At 51.9% G+C, this 16,343-nt stretch overlaps 1 protein-coding gene across 1 annotated transcript in view; it reads left to right on the forward strand.

The window, feature by feature from the left end:
• Window positions 1-16,018, forward strand: part of LOC134929703 (protein HEG-like) — a 70,265-nt gene extending 54,247 nt beyond the window's left edge. Inside the window, exons 5-8 of the mRNA XM_063925281.1 lie at window positions 4,060-4,097; window positions 5,341-5,425; window positions 8,644-8,809; window positions 15,496-16,018. Coding sequence (XP_063781351.1) covers window positions 4,060-4,097; window positions 5,341-5,425; window positions 8,644-8,809; window positions 15,496-15,612 — 406 coding nt within the window. The 3' untranslated portion in view covers window positions 15,613-16,018. The remainder of the gene's footprint in view (window positions 1-4,059; window positions 4,098-5,340; window positions 5,426-8,643; window positions 8,810-15,495) is intronic.
• The last annotated feature ends 325 nt before the right edge of the window (window positions 16,019-16,343 follow it).

Consider the following 16,343-nt stretch of genomic DNA (forward strand, 5'->3'; position numbering starts at 1 on the left):
CGTTGCATATCGTGCACGAGATGTAGGTACCGGATGACATTCATATGTTCCTCTGGCCTGTCCTCAAGGTAACAAGCCGCGAAAACCCAAAAACCCGCCAGCCAGTTATCAAACGTGCGGAACGCCTCGGCCCCTATTCCTTTCTTAGCGGTTGCTGCCTTAAACTCTCTTTTAGCGTCTTTAGTCAAGACGAAGACATCTACGTAGTCCCCCCTGCGAATCCTCTTGCTGCAGCTATCCCTAAGCCCCCGCATGACAGCGGTATACTCGCAGCGGACCACGCCTGGCAGGTCGCGTCGCTTCCTGGCCCTGCGAGATTCTTTGCTAAGCCTCCTTCGCCTCTTACGCCTCTCCTGTTGGCCAGCTGCCTTCCTGGCGTATTTGGTTGCCCTTTTCTTCGCCTTTGTCGTGCTACTGACGTCGGACGCTGCCGAAAAAAGGGAGGAGGAGGAAGAAGAGGAAGAAGAGGAGGAAAGGGAAGAGCTGCGCGAACCCGAGGGCGTACGTGCAAACGACTCCGACTGTACCGCCTCACCTGAAGCCGTAGATTGGTCAGATTCAGATTCCTCAGGTGCGACGTACGTAACGTCCTCATCTTCCGATTCCGGTACCCCTGTATCTGCGTGAACATCTGTGGGCAGAAGAGGGAGAGAGGACCCGGACACAAACAGTGGCGTGCGCCTAGCCCGTCCAGGCGCAGGCGTGCCAGATGACTGCACACTCTCGTCTCGCCGCGGCTGCTGATGCAGCTGTGCCGCGGCCGCACCAAGCTCCCGGCACGCACGCGCTACCCTCTGGGCGGCCGACAACGCCCCGGCGCCTGATCCGGCCGGCACCCCCCCGGACCCGCCCTCGAGCTCCGGGGCCACGGCGAGCGGACCCAACGCCGCCACCACCGTGGCGAGGGCCGACGCAAACGCGCCTTGCGGTTCAGCGTGACCCCGTGACGTAGAGACGTCGCCCGATGGCTGCCGTATGGGAGGCACGCGGCGAGTAGACCCGCCGCTGGGCATGGGCAGCCAGGACCCATCCGTACCGCGGCCAGGTCGGCCCTGGGGGGAGGGGTCCGCCATGGTAGGATACCTCACCCCGGATATACACCCCTCCATACGACCTGCACTGGCCTGCCCCGGCCCCCTGGGAGTGATAGCTGGCCCTCGCCCTGCCCCTTCCCTGAGGCCAACCTGCCGCCGGACGGAGCCGGCTCGCCCAGCCTGGTTGGCCCCGCTCCTTGTAACACTATGTGCCCGCGATGCTGTGCCCTCAGCACCGCTGGGCTCATTCCCCCAGAAACCTGGTTGATCCCCGCCAGGCATCCTCCCCCCCCTCGTCCCGCCGGAAACCGGCCCCAACGAGGAGGGCTGGGGGGATACAGAGCGCTGCGGCGTCGCTGCGCGCACACGTGCGCGAGAGACGCCGCTGGAGCCGCGCGCGGGCGCGCGCGCACGCCCCACCGCGCACTGCCCGGGCGCCCTCCGCTGAGGTCTCTGTTTGTGCGCCCGCCGATCCAGCGCTGGGCCCCGTGACGGGCCTGGCCTGGATCGTAAATACCTCCCTCCCGGCTCTCACCACCCGCCCGGGGCCTCTATCCGGCCCCGGCAAGCGTGAGTGTGCGGGAGTCGAAGGAGAGGGAGCCGAAAGGCGCCCGGCGAGGCGCGCCAACGTGCGCCCGCGGGCTCCCGCATTCCCTGCACCCCTGGCCGGCCCCGGAGGCGAGGGCTGTTGTTCGCCCCTCTCCGGGAGGCCAGACCTCCGAGCCGCCCCAGGCCGCCGACCGCGCCCGCCTGCAGAGGCAGACCCGACGCTGCCAACTAACACAGGGTCGCCAGAGGAGCGCGTTCTGCGCTCCGAACCCCCAGCCATCTGAGAGGCCCCAGGGGAAGTTACGGCCTCGTCAGAGCCGGACACCCCTGCCCCGGGACCAGCCTCACCGGACTGGTAACGGGCTGGGGCACCAGCGGACCGGCGTGGGCGGCTGGAGGCCATTCTACCTAGTTTATAAAACTTTTAAATTGAAATAAAGTAAGGGTGAAAATCTGCCAAGCAGCACTCACCCCAAGGAAATTCACTTGGAAAGAGACCCAAAATGGCCACTCCAGCCTATATATACCCTAACCCTCCCCCTTTTCCTAAGGCTGTACTACCTCACAGCTAGGTCCACCCCTCACAGAATGTTTAACCCATTCCTCTCCTATGTAGTCAATTCTCTCTCCAGAGAATTCTGCCAAAACATTACCAGTGGTCGGATGATTTCATAGACTAGACACAAGATGACGGCACAGCCGACGCCGGTCATTATACATTCATTCACTCACACAGTTATTACAGTCATTTACACACATTTATCTCATATCCAGAGTCCACACATTTCTCTACAATCCAGGAGCCAGTTTCAAAGTTTAGGAGACCGACAAAAATATACAAAAACTTGTTTAGACTATTACATATGCCTCTTCATTGTCCTTCAGACCTTCCCATGCCATCTGACTTCCCCACATACCATCAGACCACAACACATGTCCCTTCAATGTCCCTCAGAGCCCCCCACATACCATCAGACCACAACACAATGAACACATGTCCCTTCAATGTCCCCCAGAGTCCCTCACATACCATCAGACCACAACACATGTCCCTTCAATGTACCTCAGAGCCCCCCACATACCATCAAACCACAACACATGTCCCTTCAATGTCCCTCAGAGTCCCCCACATACCATCAAACCACAACACATGTCCCTTCAATGTCCCTCAGAGCCCCTCACATACCATCAGACCGCAACACATGTCCATTCAATGTACCTCAGAGCCCCCCACATACCATCAGACCACAACACATATCCCTTCAATGTACCTCAGAGCCCCCCACATACCATCAGACCACAACACATGTCCCTTCAATGTCCCTCAGAGCCCCCCACATACCATCAGACCACAACACATGTCCATTCAATGCCCCCCAGAGTCCCCTACATACCATCAGACCACAACACATGTCCCTTCAATGACCCCCAGAGTCCCCCACATACCATCAGACCACAACACATGTCCCTTCAATGTACCTCAGAGCCCCCCACATACCATCAGACCACAACACATGTCCCTTCAATGCCCCCCAGAGTCCCCCACATACCATCAGACCACAACACATGTCCCTTCAATGCCCCCCAGAGTCCCCCACATACCATCAGACCACAACACATGTCCATTCAATGTACCTCAGAGCCCCCCACATACCATCAGACCACAACACATGTCCCTTCAATGTACCTCAGAGCCCCCCACATACCATCAGACCACAACACATGTCCCTTCAATGCCCCCCAGAGTCCCCCACATACCATCAGACCACAACACATGTCCCTTCATTGTACCTCAGAGCCCTACACATACCATCAGACCACAACACATGTCCCTTCAATGCCCCCCTGAGTCCCCCACATACCATCAGACCACAACACATGTCCCTTCAATGCCCCCCAGAGTCCCCCCACATACCATCAGACCACAACACATGTCCATTCAATGTACCTTAGAGCCCCCCACATACCATCAGACCACAACACATGTCCCTTCAATGTACCTCACAGTCTCCCACATACCATCAGACCACAACACATGTCCCTTCAATGTACCTCAGAGTCTCCCACATACCATCAGACCACAACACATGTCCCTTCAATGTCCCTCAGAGCCCCCCACATACCATCAGACCACAACACATGTCCATTCAATGTACCTCAGCGCCCCCCACATACCATCAGACCACCACACATGTTCCTTCAATGTACCTCAGAGCCCCCCACATACCATCAGACCACAACACATGTCCCTTAAATGTACCTCAGAGCCCCCACATACATCAGACCACAACACATGTCCCTTAAATGTGCCTCAGAGCCCCCCACGTGCCATCAGTCATGTTATTCGCGTTTGCACACATGTAATGGACCTTAAGTGATAATGAATAGGCCCCTCAATATGGGTGACAATTTGTACAGATTTCCAAGATACAGTTCCAGGCGTTTCGTCCTCCTCATCATACTCTCTGTTTTTTAGGTGTCCTTTAGGATTTGGTGGCTTTAACTGTGAGGAATGTAAGTAGTGAAATGCAGACGTGGTAACTCCATGATCCGTCCTCATATATATCACAGATCATCCTATGTTATATAGCACAGGGTGCATGCACATGTCTGGTAACGTGGAACCCAGTTCCTGAACACCCAGAGAAGTGTAGGGATTATTTGCCCACTGTAGCATCCTTAGATGTAACGTGTATATTAGTAATAACTGTATTCGGACTAGGATCCGCTGTAATGTATATACAGTATGTAGTCAGCAATACTTTCCGGGGGGCGCTCAGGGACACACGTTACCCCCATCCCTTACATGGTTAAAGCTGTCATTCTTATAGCGAGCGCTGAAATCCGGCAGACACGGTGTAATCATCATTCTCAGAGGCAGAGCCCTTTACAGAGCATGGAATCTGCTATAAGTCTAGTATCATCCCGTAGGTGAGTTACCAGTACCGTCAGCCATAAGCGCTGTACATAGGGGAAGTGTAGGGTAACGCCTATAGAATGAGACCGCATACAGACCGGACTGACACGTGAATCTGCTGCTGCTGCGGAGTTCCAGCCTGTAGGTGAGTTACCGGTACCGTCAGCCATAGAGTATAAGCGCTGTACCTAGGGGAAGTGTAGGGTGACGCCTATAGAATGAGACGGCATAGAGACGGGACTGACACGTGTATCTGCTGCTGCTGCGGAGTTCCAGCCTGTAGGTGAGTTACCGGTGTCGTCAGCCGTAGAGTATAAGCGCTGAACATAGGGGAAGTGTAGGGTGACGCCTATAGAACGAGACCGCATACAGACCGGACTGACACGTGTATCTGCTGCTGCTGCGGAGTTCCAGCCTGTAGGTGAGTTACCGGTACCATCAGCCATAGAGAATAAGCGCTGTACATAGGGGAAGTGTAGGGTAACGCCTATAGAATGACATCACATAGAGACCGGACTGACACGTGTATCTGCTGCTGCTGTGGAGTTCCGGCCTGTAGGTGAGTTACCGGTACCGTCAGCCATAGAGTATAAGCGCTGTACATAGGGGAAGTGTAGGGTAATGCCTATAGAATGAGACGGCATAGAGACGGGACTGACACATGTATCTGCTGCTGCTGCAGAGTTCCAGCCTGTAGGTGAGTTACCGGTACCGTCAGCCATAGAGTATAAGCGCTGAACATAGGGGAAGTGTAGGGTAACGCCTATAGAACAAGACGGCATAGAGACCGGACGTGTATCTGCTGCTGCTGGATTGTAGTGATGATGTTATGTCTCCTAGCGTTTCTGCTGGCGGTGATCGTGGAGTCCTGCGTCGGCTGTGTACTCCTGGCGTCACTCATCGCTCTGCTCATCATCTACCTCAGGTGAGTCTCACACTCTGCCAGTCGCAGGAACATACCACGTTACAGATGTGTCTTCATATCCCTATACCATTAATACGCCATACGGTGTGACTGAGCCGCGCTGAGCAGTGCAGCATCCTTTTCCGTACATTGTGCGTCTTACTGCCAGCGCAGATGCAGCGTAACACCGCACACAGTGTACAGGCGCCGGGCTGCGACTCTAACCGCACAGGAATTAGTTTTATACATGTCCAAAGTCGCAGATGAAGCACAACGGATGTCAGGTGTGAGGAAAAGTCGTGGCGGCTGCGTTGTGTCACCTCGTATACAGACTCAGACTCTGTCACACACGGTGTACAAGTGTCGCACGTCACACTGATCAGTGCCAGCTAGCAGAGGACTTCTGTCACTACCACCCGGTCCCTGGCGCACCGAAGCCGCAGCGTATGAGGACATACAGTATAGAGTATAGCCAGTCCGGGAGCAGGAAGGGGCGCATAGGGGGCACTACCTGCGACTTACCCCGCCATCACGTACAATAGCCAGGCGGTCGCAGAGATGATAGGATTGGGCATTTACAGTTTGGATTATATACAGTTTCAATAATCAAAAACATGTTGTGCTGCCTGGAGAGGGGGGGGGGGGGGTAAGAGGTGCAGACAGAGGGTCATCTGATAGCTACATTCTAAATCACCCGTCCAGTGTCACCTGCACTGCCCCCTCAGCTCGGTGTTGGCGCTGGGCCTTATCTCTGCACTCTGCCCCGCGGGGTTAATCATTGGCAGTGCCGCCGATGTCTTACACAATGTCCTGGCAGCAGACTGTCATTGTCAGGGTGTGAAGGACCCAGAGCTGAAGGTGTGAGTTTCCACTGAATACACCTTTGTCCCAGAGTCTGGCGGTCACATTCCGATATCTCCGGTTACAGGAGGTCACCGCATAGGATATCTGCCAGCATCTGCCTGTCCGCCATTACCGCGTCCAGCTCTCGGGTATGGGCTCAGTGATCCGACAGCTGCCTCATTGCTTGTCAGAAATAAGCCAACGAGACGCTGTACAGCGTAGCGCGTCCAATGTCCCTAGTGTGCGCAGGAGAACGAGCAATCCTGGGAATATTATATCTAAGCATAATGATGAAGCGGGGCTTTACTATTAGTATAATAATCCACACGGGGGACAGTCCCCAATATTGTAACACGTGGAATAAGTGACGCCAATTTATAGCCCCTTACTCCATATACAAATCTCACGCCCTAATTTCCCAAGCATTAAGGGACAATAATGAATGTGACACACGGAGAGCAGAGAGGACACTAATGAACGAGAAACACAGATGACTGACTGGGAGGGGAAGCTAATTAAGGTGAAACGTGTGGAGTGTGGGGACACTAATGAATGTGACACATGAGGAGCAGAGGGGGCACTAATGAACGAGACACACAGATAACTGACTGGGAGGGGAAGCTAATGAAGGTGAAATGCGTGGAGTGTAGGGGACACTAATGAATGAGACATATGGGGAGCTGAGGGGACACTAATAAATGAGACACACAGATGACTGACTGGGAGGGGATGCTAATGAAGGTGAAACGTGGCATCTAGGGGACACTAATGAATGTGACACATGAGGAGCTGAGGGGACACTAATGAGTGAGACACAAAGATGACTGACTGGGAGGGGATGCTAATGAAGGTGAAACATGTTGCATCTAGGGGACACTAATGAATGAGACACACAGATGACTGACTAGGAGGAGATGCTAATGAAGGTGAAATGCGTGGAGACTAGGGGACACTAATGAATGTGACACATGGGGAGCTAAGGGGACACTAATGAATGAGACACAAAGATGACTCACTAGGAGGGGATGCTAATAAAGGTGAAACGCGTAGCATCTAGGGGACACTAATGAATGAGACACACAGATGACTGACTAGGAGGAGATGCTAATGAAGGAGAAATGCGTGGAGACTAGGGGACACTAATGAATGAGACACAGATGACTGGGAGGGGATGCTAATGAAGGTGAAATGCGTGGAGTGTAGGGGACACTAATGAATGAGACACATGGGGAGCTGAGGGGACACTAATGAATGAGACACAAAGATTACTCACTAGGAGGGGATGCTAATAAAGGTGAAACGCGTAGCATCTAGGGGACACTAATGAATGAGACACACAGATGACTGACTAGGAGGAGATGCTAATGAAGGAGAAATGCGTGGAGACTAGGGGACACTAATGAATGAGACACAGATGACTGGGAGGGGAAGCTAATGAAGGTGAAACGCGTGGAGTGTAGGGGACACTAATGAATGAGACACATGGGGAGCTGAGGGGACACTAATAAATGAGACACACAGATGACTGACTGGGAGGGGATGCTAATGAAGGTGAAACGTGGCATCTAGGGGACACTAATGAATGTGACACATGAGGAGCTGAGGGGACACTGAGTGAGACACAAAGATGACTGACTGGGAGGGGATGCTAATAAAGGTGAAACGCGTAGCATCTAGGGGACAGTAATGAATGAGACACAGAGATGACTCACTAGGAGGGGATGCTAATAAAGGTGAAACGCGTAGCATCTAGGGGAAACTAATGAATGAGACACAGAGATGACTCACTAGGAGGGGATGCTAATAAAGGTGAAACGCGTAGCATCTATGGGACACTATGACGTAAAGGCGTAACTGACTCCTCTCCTGAGTAGTTCTCCCGGACTTCCAGGAGAGTAGAGTAGCCTCTTGTATCCGCCTACCCTGCCACCTCTACTGCACAATGCACAGGGGTAAGGCTGTGATTATCCCATTCACCGCATGGCCCCTCGCCGGCAGGCCGGGGTCACAGGTCAGTGAGTACGGGTACAGGAAGATATGCAGGGGCCAGGGAAGAGGTTGTGGAGATGATACCACAGACCAGGAACACAGGAGCAGCCAGTATAAGAGATCATGGCGGAGGGAGGAGTCCGCTGAGATAGAAAACCGCAGATCAGTAAAAGGGTCTCAATGGCGACAGCATTCGGCAGCCAGCCCGGACTCCACTGTAATAGGGTGTTATCCATTATACCAGAGCCGGGCAATGAACGCTGAGGTCAGTCTACCTAAATCTCAGTAGGTACCCACTTACTGACCTGAACCCCACCTGCGACACCTGCCTGCAGCCCCCCGCATTCTGCCAGGATAATACTTGTTATACTCCCTGTAATTCATACTCTGCCGCATCTGCCCCCCAGGAGGGAGAACGCCCAGAAGCCAAGATTCATGGACAGCATCGTCCTGGGGATCCCCATGGAGCAGCAGGAGATCCGGCTGCCGAGGGCGCAGTTCTCATGGAGAAGAGAGTGGGAATGGGACGATCTGACTGCAAAGACCCCGACAGACATTCAGCAAGGACCCCCGGTGAGGGGCTTTATAGACCAAAGCCGTGATCGTCCCTCACTGTATACTGACGCAAATGCGGACGCTTCCCGCGGATATCAGCACACTGCGCAGGTCCTAGACACAGAAACCGGCCACTGTGAGCGCGCCAAATCATACTTCAGCGCACGGGGGGAATTTGCTGGTCCATATAGAGTGATGTGTCCTTTGGACGGATGGCACTATGGGGGTAATTCAGACCTGATCGCTAGAGGGTGTTTTTTGCATCCCTGCGACCAGGTAGTCACCGCCTACAGGGGGAGGGGCTAATCGCTGTGCAGGGGTGCGATCACATGTGCAGGAGAGCACAGCCCAGGACTTACTCAGCCGCTGCGATGATCAGGGCCAAAGCTGACATCACAAATCCTGCCACAAAACGCCCCCTTGCATTTTTCCATACACTCCCTAGAAACGGTCAGTTGCCACCCACAAACGGCCTCTTCCTGTCAATCTTCTTGCCATCGCCGGTGCGATCACATTTTCTCTTACGTCCTAGAGGATACTGGGGTCCACATTAGTACCATGGGGTATAGACGGGTCCACTAGGACACTTTAAGAAATTGATAGTGTGGGCTGGCTCCTCCCTCTATGCCCCTCCTACCAGACTCAGTATAGAAAATGTGCCCGGAGGAGCCGGTCACAGCTAGGAGAGCTCCTGAAGAGCTTTCTACTTTTATTTTTATTGTTTGTTATTTTCAGGCAGGACTGTTTAGGCAACACCCTGACTGCTTCGTGGGACTTAGGGGGGAGAATGGCCCAACCTCCTTAGAGTTAATTGTCCAGTTTCTCTGCTGGCAGGACACTGAGCTCCTGAGGGAGCTATTCACAAGCCCCACCATGGCGAGCGTACCCTCCCGCAGCACGCAGCCACCCCTAACAGAGCCAGAAGAGTGGTGAGTACAGCGCCGGCGCCCCAGTAAGCGGGTCGCCGGCAGAAATGACGGCACTAGGGTAGGAGGGGAGCTCTACTTACAGGCTGCGTTCCATGGAGGCTCAGACGGACACACGCTGCGGCGGATCTCGCCCATCTTACCCACACTGGCCACACAGCTAGCAGAGGTTTTTACAGCTAGTTAGCACAATCTTACAAGTCCTTTGGGCCAGTATAAAGAATAAAGTGCTGGAAGCCGCGCGCCATTTTAGGGGGCGGAGCTCCCCACTGAGCGGATCCAGCGGCTCTCCGGCGCCATTTCCCTCTGCAGCTCTGACAAGGCAGCAATACAAGGGACGCGCAGCTCCTCTGACAGGACCCCAAGTCTCCACTGTGGTACCAGGGGGTCTTAGTGAAGGGGGAAGCAGTGTAACTGTTATAAACACTATACTGGGGCTTGTTTATTGCGACTCAGCTTCGTTTTTTTACTGCTGACAGGGACGCTGTGTGGCTGGCACTAAACTCTGTGTCTCTCTGAGACCCTGCCTACATATACTGCGTTTTCACCAGTGTGTGTGTGTGTGTGTGTGTGTGTGTGTGTGTGTGTGTGTGTGTGTGTGTGTGTGTATAGGTGTCCCTTTACAATGTCCAGGGACCGTGTTTCTTGTACAGCGGAATGTCTCTCATCCCCTGGGGACTCACTACCCTGTACCCAGGATAGTGTGTCACTCCCAGTCCAGTGGGGCTGAACCCCTGTGGTTGGCTTCCATAAAAGGGATGATTTCTAATATTTCCACTAAAATGTCTCATAATGAGAAGGAGACGCAATTCTTACGGCAGTCTATGGATGACCTGATACATAGAGATTCAGCTCCCATACCTGCACCCCAGGCTCTCACCATTTGCCCACAAAAATGTACCCTTGCCCAAATCATCCAGGCTGACACGGATCCTGATACATCAGATCAGGAGGAGGGGAAAGTAGATGCGAGTGGGGGGGATACCGTCCTGTCACAGGGAATTCAGGCCCTCATTGAAGCTGTCAGAACTGTCCTACATATCCCTGACAAGTCAGAGGAGGCTGAGGAGGAATCTTATTTTAATACAAAAAAGAAATCCTCTGTTAATTTCCCCGCTTCAAAGGAATTAAATGCCCTCTTTGAAGAAGCGTGGGTTAACCCTGATAAAAAGTTTCAGATCCCTAAGAGATTGATTTCTTCCTTTCCCTTTCCTGCAGAGGATAGGACGATATGGGAAATCCCGCCGATTGTGGACGCATCGGTATCCAGGTTATCAAGTAAGATATCACGAAGGACGCTGCTGATCGCAAGATTGAGACCACCCTCAAGTCTTTATACACATCGGCTGGGGTGGCCCAGAGACCCACTATTGCTTGTGCATGGATTACTAAGGCCATTGCTAAATGGTCAGATATTCTAATTGATGATTTAGATTCCTTACCAAGGGATGATGTTGTTTTACTCCTGCAGCATATCCAGGATTCCACTAATTTTATGGTTGAAGCCATCAAAGAAATTGGTCTACTCAACGCACGCACCACTGCCATGGCAGTGTCAGCACGCAGGGGCTTATGGCTACGCCAGTGGACTGCGGACACGGATTCCAGAAAAGGCGTGGAAAGTCTACCTTTCACGGGTGAGGCTCTGTTTGGAGATGAACTGGATAAGTGGATATCCAAGGCTACGGTGGGTAAATCTACACACCTTCCCTCCGCAGCGGCACCTGCTAGGAAAACCTATTCTGGTCCAACTCTGCAGTCCTTTCGGACAGCGAAGATTAAAGGCAAATCCAAGGGTTCTTCTACAACCTTCAAAGGGAATAGAGGTAAACTCAGAAAACCCGCTGCTGCAGATTTCCAGGATCAGGCCTCCTGGTCTGCTTCCTCAAAGCCCTCAGCATGACGGTGGCACACACTGCCTGGAAGACAGGCAGGTGGGAGCCCGATTACGTTATTTCAGTCACATATGGGCAACATCTTGCCAGGATTCCTGGGTAAAAGATCTTATCACACAGGGATACAGACTGGAGTTTCAGGAACTCACAGATTCTTCAAATCAGGCTTACCAGCTTCTCCAGAGGCAAGTTTGACCTTACAGGCAGCAAATCAAAAACTGGTACAGACTCAGGTCATTGTTCCAGTTCCGATTCACCTACAAAACAAAGGTTATTATTCCAACCTGTTTGTAGGACCGAGCCAGATGGTTCGGTAAGGCCCATTTTAAACCTCAAGTCACTGAACCCGTATTTACGGGTGTTCAAATTCAAGATGGAGTCTCTGAGAGCGGTGATCTCAGGTCTGGAGGAAGGGGAATTCCTGCTGTCTCTGGACATCAAGGATGCGTACCTTCATGTTCCAATCTGGCCGCCTCATCAGGCTTATCTAAGGTTTACATTACAGGACTGTCACTACCAGTTCCAGGCCCTGCCATTTGGCCTATCCACAGCACCAAGGTTGTTCACCAAGGTGATGGCAGAGATGATGTTTCTCCTCCGCATGCAGGGAGTAAACATAATACCGTACCTGGACGACCTGCTGATCAAGGCGCCGCCCAGAGAGAAGCTGTTGCACAGCATCGCCCTATCAACTCGATTGCTCCAGGATCACGGTTGGATTCTGAACCTGCCAAAATCTCACCTGGAACCAACATGGAGGCTTCCGTTTTTGGGAATGATTCCAGATACAGAGGCACAGAGGGTATTCCTTCCAATGGAAAAGGCATTGGTGATCCAGTCAATGGTGCGGGACATCCTAAGACCGTCTCGGATATCAGTGCATCTTTGCATTCGCCTCCTAGGAAAGATGGTAGCCTCTTATGAGGCTCTACAGTACGAAAGGTTTCACGCAAGACCCTTCCAGCTGGATCTGTTGGACAAGTGGTCCGGATCGCATCTTCACATGCACCAGAGGATACGTCTGTCGCCAAAGGCCAGGATCTCCCTTTTGTGGTGGCTTCAGACGTCTCACCTGACCGAAGGCCTAAGGTTCGGGATTCAAGATTGGATTCTGCTGACCACAGACGCAAGCCTCAGAGGTTGGGCAGCAGTCACCCAAGGGGAAAAATTCCAAGGAAAGTGGTCATGTCAGGAAGCCGTCCTTCCAATCAACATTCTAGAACTAAGGGCAATATACAACGCCCTTCTCCTAGCGTCCCATCTTCTTCGAGATCAAGCCAATCAAGTCCAGTTGGACAACGTGACGGTGGTGTCTTTCATAAACCGACAGGGCGGAACGAAGAGCAGAGCAGCCATGTTGGAGGTAACAAGAATCCTCCTCTGGGTGGAAAGACACGCGGTCGCGTTGTCGGCGATCTTCATTCCGGGAGTGGACAACTGGGAAGCAGACTACCTCAGCAGACACGACCTCCATCCAGGAGAGTGGGGACTTCACCCGCAGGTGTTCGAGTCCTTGACACATCGGTGGGGGATTCCTCAAATCGACATGATGGCCTCTTGTCTCAAAAAGAAGCTCAAGCGGTATTGTTCCAGGTCGATAGACCCACAAGCAGTGGTGGTGGACGCTCTGGTGACTCCTTGGGTCTACCAGATGGTGTACGTGTTTCCGTCTCTTCCGTTGATCCCAAAGGTTCTCAAAAGAATAAAAAGGGAAAAGGTTCAAGCAATTCTCATTGCTCTGGACTGGCCAAGAAGGGCCTGGTACACGTTTCTACTGGAGTTGCTCCTGGAGGACCCAAGGCCTCTTCCTCTTCATGAGGATCTTCTACAGCAGGAGCCGTTCATCTATCAAGACTTACTGCGGCTATGTTTGACGGCATGGAGGTTGAGCGTCAGATTCTAGCCCGGAAAGGGATTCCAAATAGGGTGATTCCTACTTGGATCCAAGCCAGAAAGGATAAGGCTAAGCATTACCACTGTATTTGGAAAAAGTACGTCTCTTGGTGTGAGACCATGAAAATTCCTGCGGCAGAATTTAAGCTGGGGTGTTTTCTTCTTTTTCTGCAGGCTGGAGAGGATGTGGGCCTATGTTTGGGCTCCTTAAAAGTCCAGATTTCAGACTTGTCCATTTTCTTCCAGAAACAATTGGCGTCTCTTCTGGAGGTTCAGATCTTTTTGAAAGGTGTTCTACACATTCAACCGACCTTTGTGCCTCCTACGGCACCTTGGGATCTCAATGTTGTGTTGCAGTTCCTCCAGTCGGATTGGTTTGAGCCCTTACAGGCAGTGGACGTTAAGTTTCTTACGTGGAAGACCATTACACTGTTGGCCTTAGCTTCAGCCAGGCGTGTGTCGGAACAGGGGGCATTGTCTCGCAAGAGCCCCTACTTGATTTTTCATGAAGATTGTGCTGAACTCAGAACTCGTCAGCAATTTCCCCCGAAGGTGGTGTCGGCTTTTCATAACAACCAACCTATTGTGGTTCCGGGGCTTACTGACACCTCTGCTTCTTCAAAGTCCTTGGATGTGGTGAGGGCTTTGAAAATGTATGTACAACGGATGGCTTGTCACAGAAAATCTGACTCGCTGTTTGTGCTCTATGATCCCAATAAAATTGGGTGTCCTGCTTCAAAGCAGTCTATTTCTCGCTGGATCAGGCTTACTATCCAGCATGCCTGTTCTACGGCAAGTTTACCGGTTCCAAATTCGGTACAGGTCCACTCTACTAGGTCGGTGGGTTCTTCCTGGGCGGCTGCCCGGGGTGTCCCGGCTTTACAGCTCTGCCGAGCAGCTACTTGGTCTGGTTCGAACACGTTTGGTAAGTTCTACAAGTTCGATACTTTGGCCGCTGAGGACCTTCAATTTGGTAAATCTGTTCTGCAGGAACCTCAGGACTCTCCCACCTGGTTTGGGAGCTTTGGTACATCCCCATGGTACTAATGTGGACCCCAGTATCCTCTAGGATGTAAGAGAAAATAGAATTTTAATTACCTACCGGTAAATCTTTTTCTCGTAGTCCGTAGAGGATACGGGGCGCCCGCCCAGTGCTTCATTTTGGTTAAGTCTTGTTGTTGGTTCAGCTGTTCCTGTTCAAGTTTGGTTAGCATGGCTTTCCTCTTGTTTGTGTGTGCTGGTTCAAATCTCACCACTGTTCTGTTACATCCTTCCTCAGGATATGTCCGTCTCCTCGGGCACAGTTTCTAGACTCAGTCTGGTAGGAGGGGCATAGCGGGAGGAGCCAGCCCACACTATTAATTTCTTAAAGTGCTCATGGCTCCTAGTGGACCCGTCTATACCCCATGGTACTAATGTGGACCCCAGTATCCTCTACGGACTACGAGAAAAGGATTTACCGGTAGGTAATTAAAATCCTATTTTTCGCACCATCCCGGTGCTCCCATCGCGCCTGCGCAATGCGGTGCATACGCATGCACAGTTAAGACCTGATCGCCCGCTGTGCGAAAACGCAGTGTAGCGATTAGGTCTGAATTAGGCCCTATCTATGAAACAGGCATTTAGGATGTTAACTGGGTGTCAGCCATGTGATTGCGCAGAACTGATCCGCGTCATGGGAGTGATGTAAGCGTGCCAGCTGACGGGAGCGCTCATTTGCAGTGCGCTAATGGAGATAGGAATCCTGTGTTAGCCGGATCGCCTGCGCCCCAGCATTGGGCTGGAGTGTGTTCCTATTCTTATGCCGCCGCTGCGGATGTAAGAACGCCGGGTGGGATCGGCTCCCGCATGCGGCTGCATGGAATTGTAGCATACACAGCTGGATTATCGTAATACCATAATGCAATGAGCAGGCTGCGTGAGACTCGTAATCACCCCTAAAATGCACATTTGTAATTTATTTTATTTTTTATTTTATTTTTGTTGCCAGGATGACATTTCGGAAGCGCCAGAGATTCAGATGAAAACATTTGGAGAATTTGCGAGATCTCCGGCTGCGAGCCCTTACCGCGGGAGCCATAACCTGGCGTTTATCAGTGACAATTAGGGGAGGGAATGGAGACCCAAGGCTGAAAACTGGAGGCGCGGAACTGAAGTACATCCTACACTACGAGTTCAGATTCCTCATCTGGTCCCAGACACATTATAAGGGAATAATCGGAGAGAAATCTGAGATGACGCCCTCGCTGCGTCAGGTGACCCTTTTCTGGGCGACGTCAGGGGATGTAGAAGATTTCATTGTTAAATGCAGTGAGAGGAAGATTCCAGAACAAGTTACTTGTGTATTCCCAAATATTGTGGGTAATGGACATTTCACCAAGAAGAACACGAAGGAACCGCAGCTGCCTCAGGAGGGGCGCACTAGCGCTAAAATAAAACCTTTATTGTCATTTATTAAAATCTTTTTTTTTTATCAATAATAAAAAATAAAAAAAAATCAGTGAACCATAGAAGCATAAAGTGACATCATCTGTGAGAGAGCGTGAGAAAAGAACCGGTCGCTCTGCCGCGTGTTGATTTAATCAAAGTCCTACTGACAAACGGCAATTCAGACCTGATCGCAGCAGCAAAATTGTTCTCTAAAGGGCAAAACCATGTGCACTGCAGGTGGGGCAGATGTAACAATTGCACTGCAGGCGGGGCAGATGTAACATGTGCAGAGAGAGTTAGATTTGGGTGGGTTATATTGTTACTGTGCAGGGTAAATACTGGCTGCTTTATTTTTACACTGCAATTTAGATTTCAGTTTGATCACACCCCACCCAAATCTAACTCTCT

Source organism: Pseudophryne corroboree, chromosome 5 (assembly GCF_028390025.1).
Source record: "Pseudophryne corroboree isolate aPseCor3 chromosome 5, aPseCor3.hap2, whole genome shotgun sequence".
Taxonomy (NCBI): Eukaryota; Metazoa; Chordata; class Amphibia; order Anura; family Myobatrachidae; genus Pseudophryne; species Pseudophryne corroboree.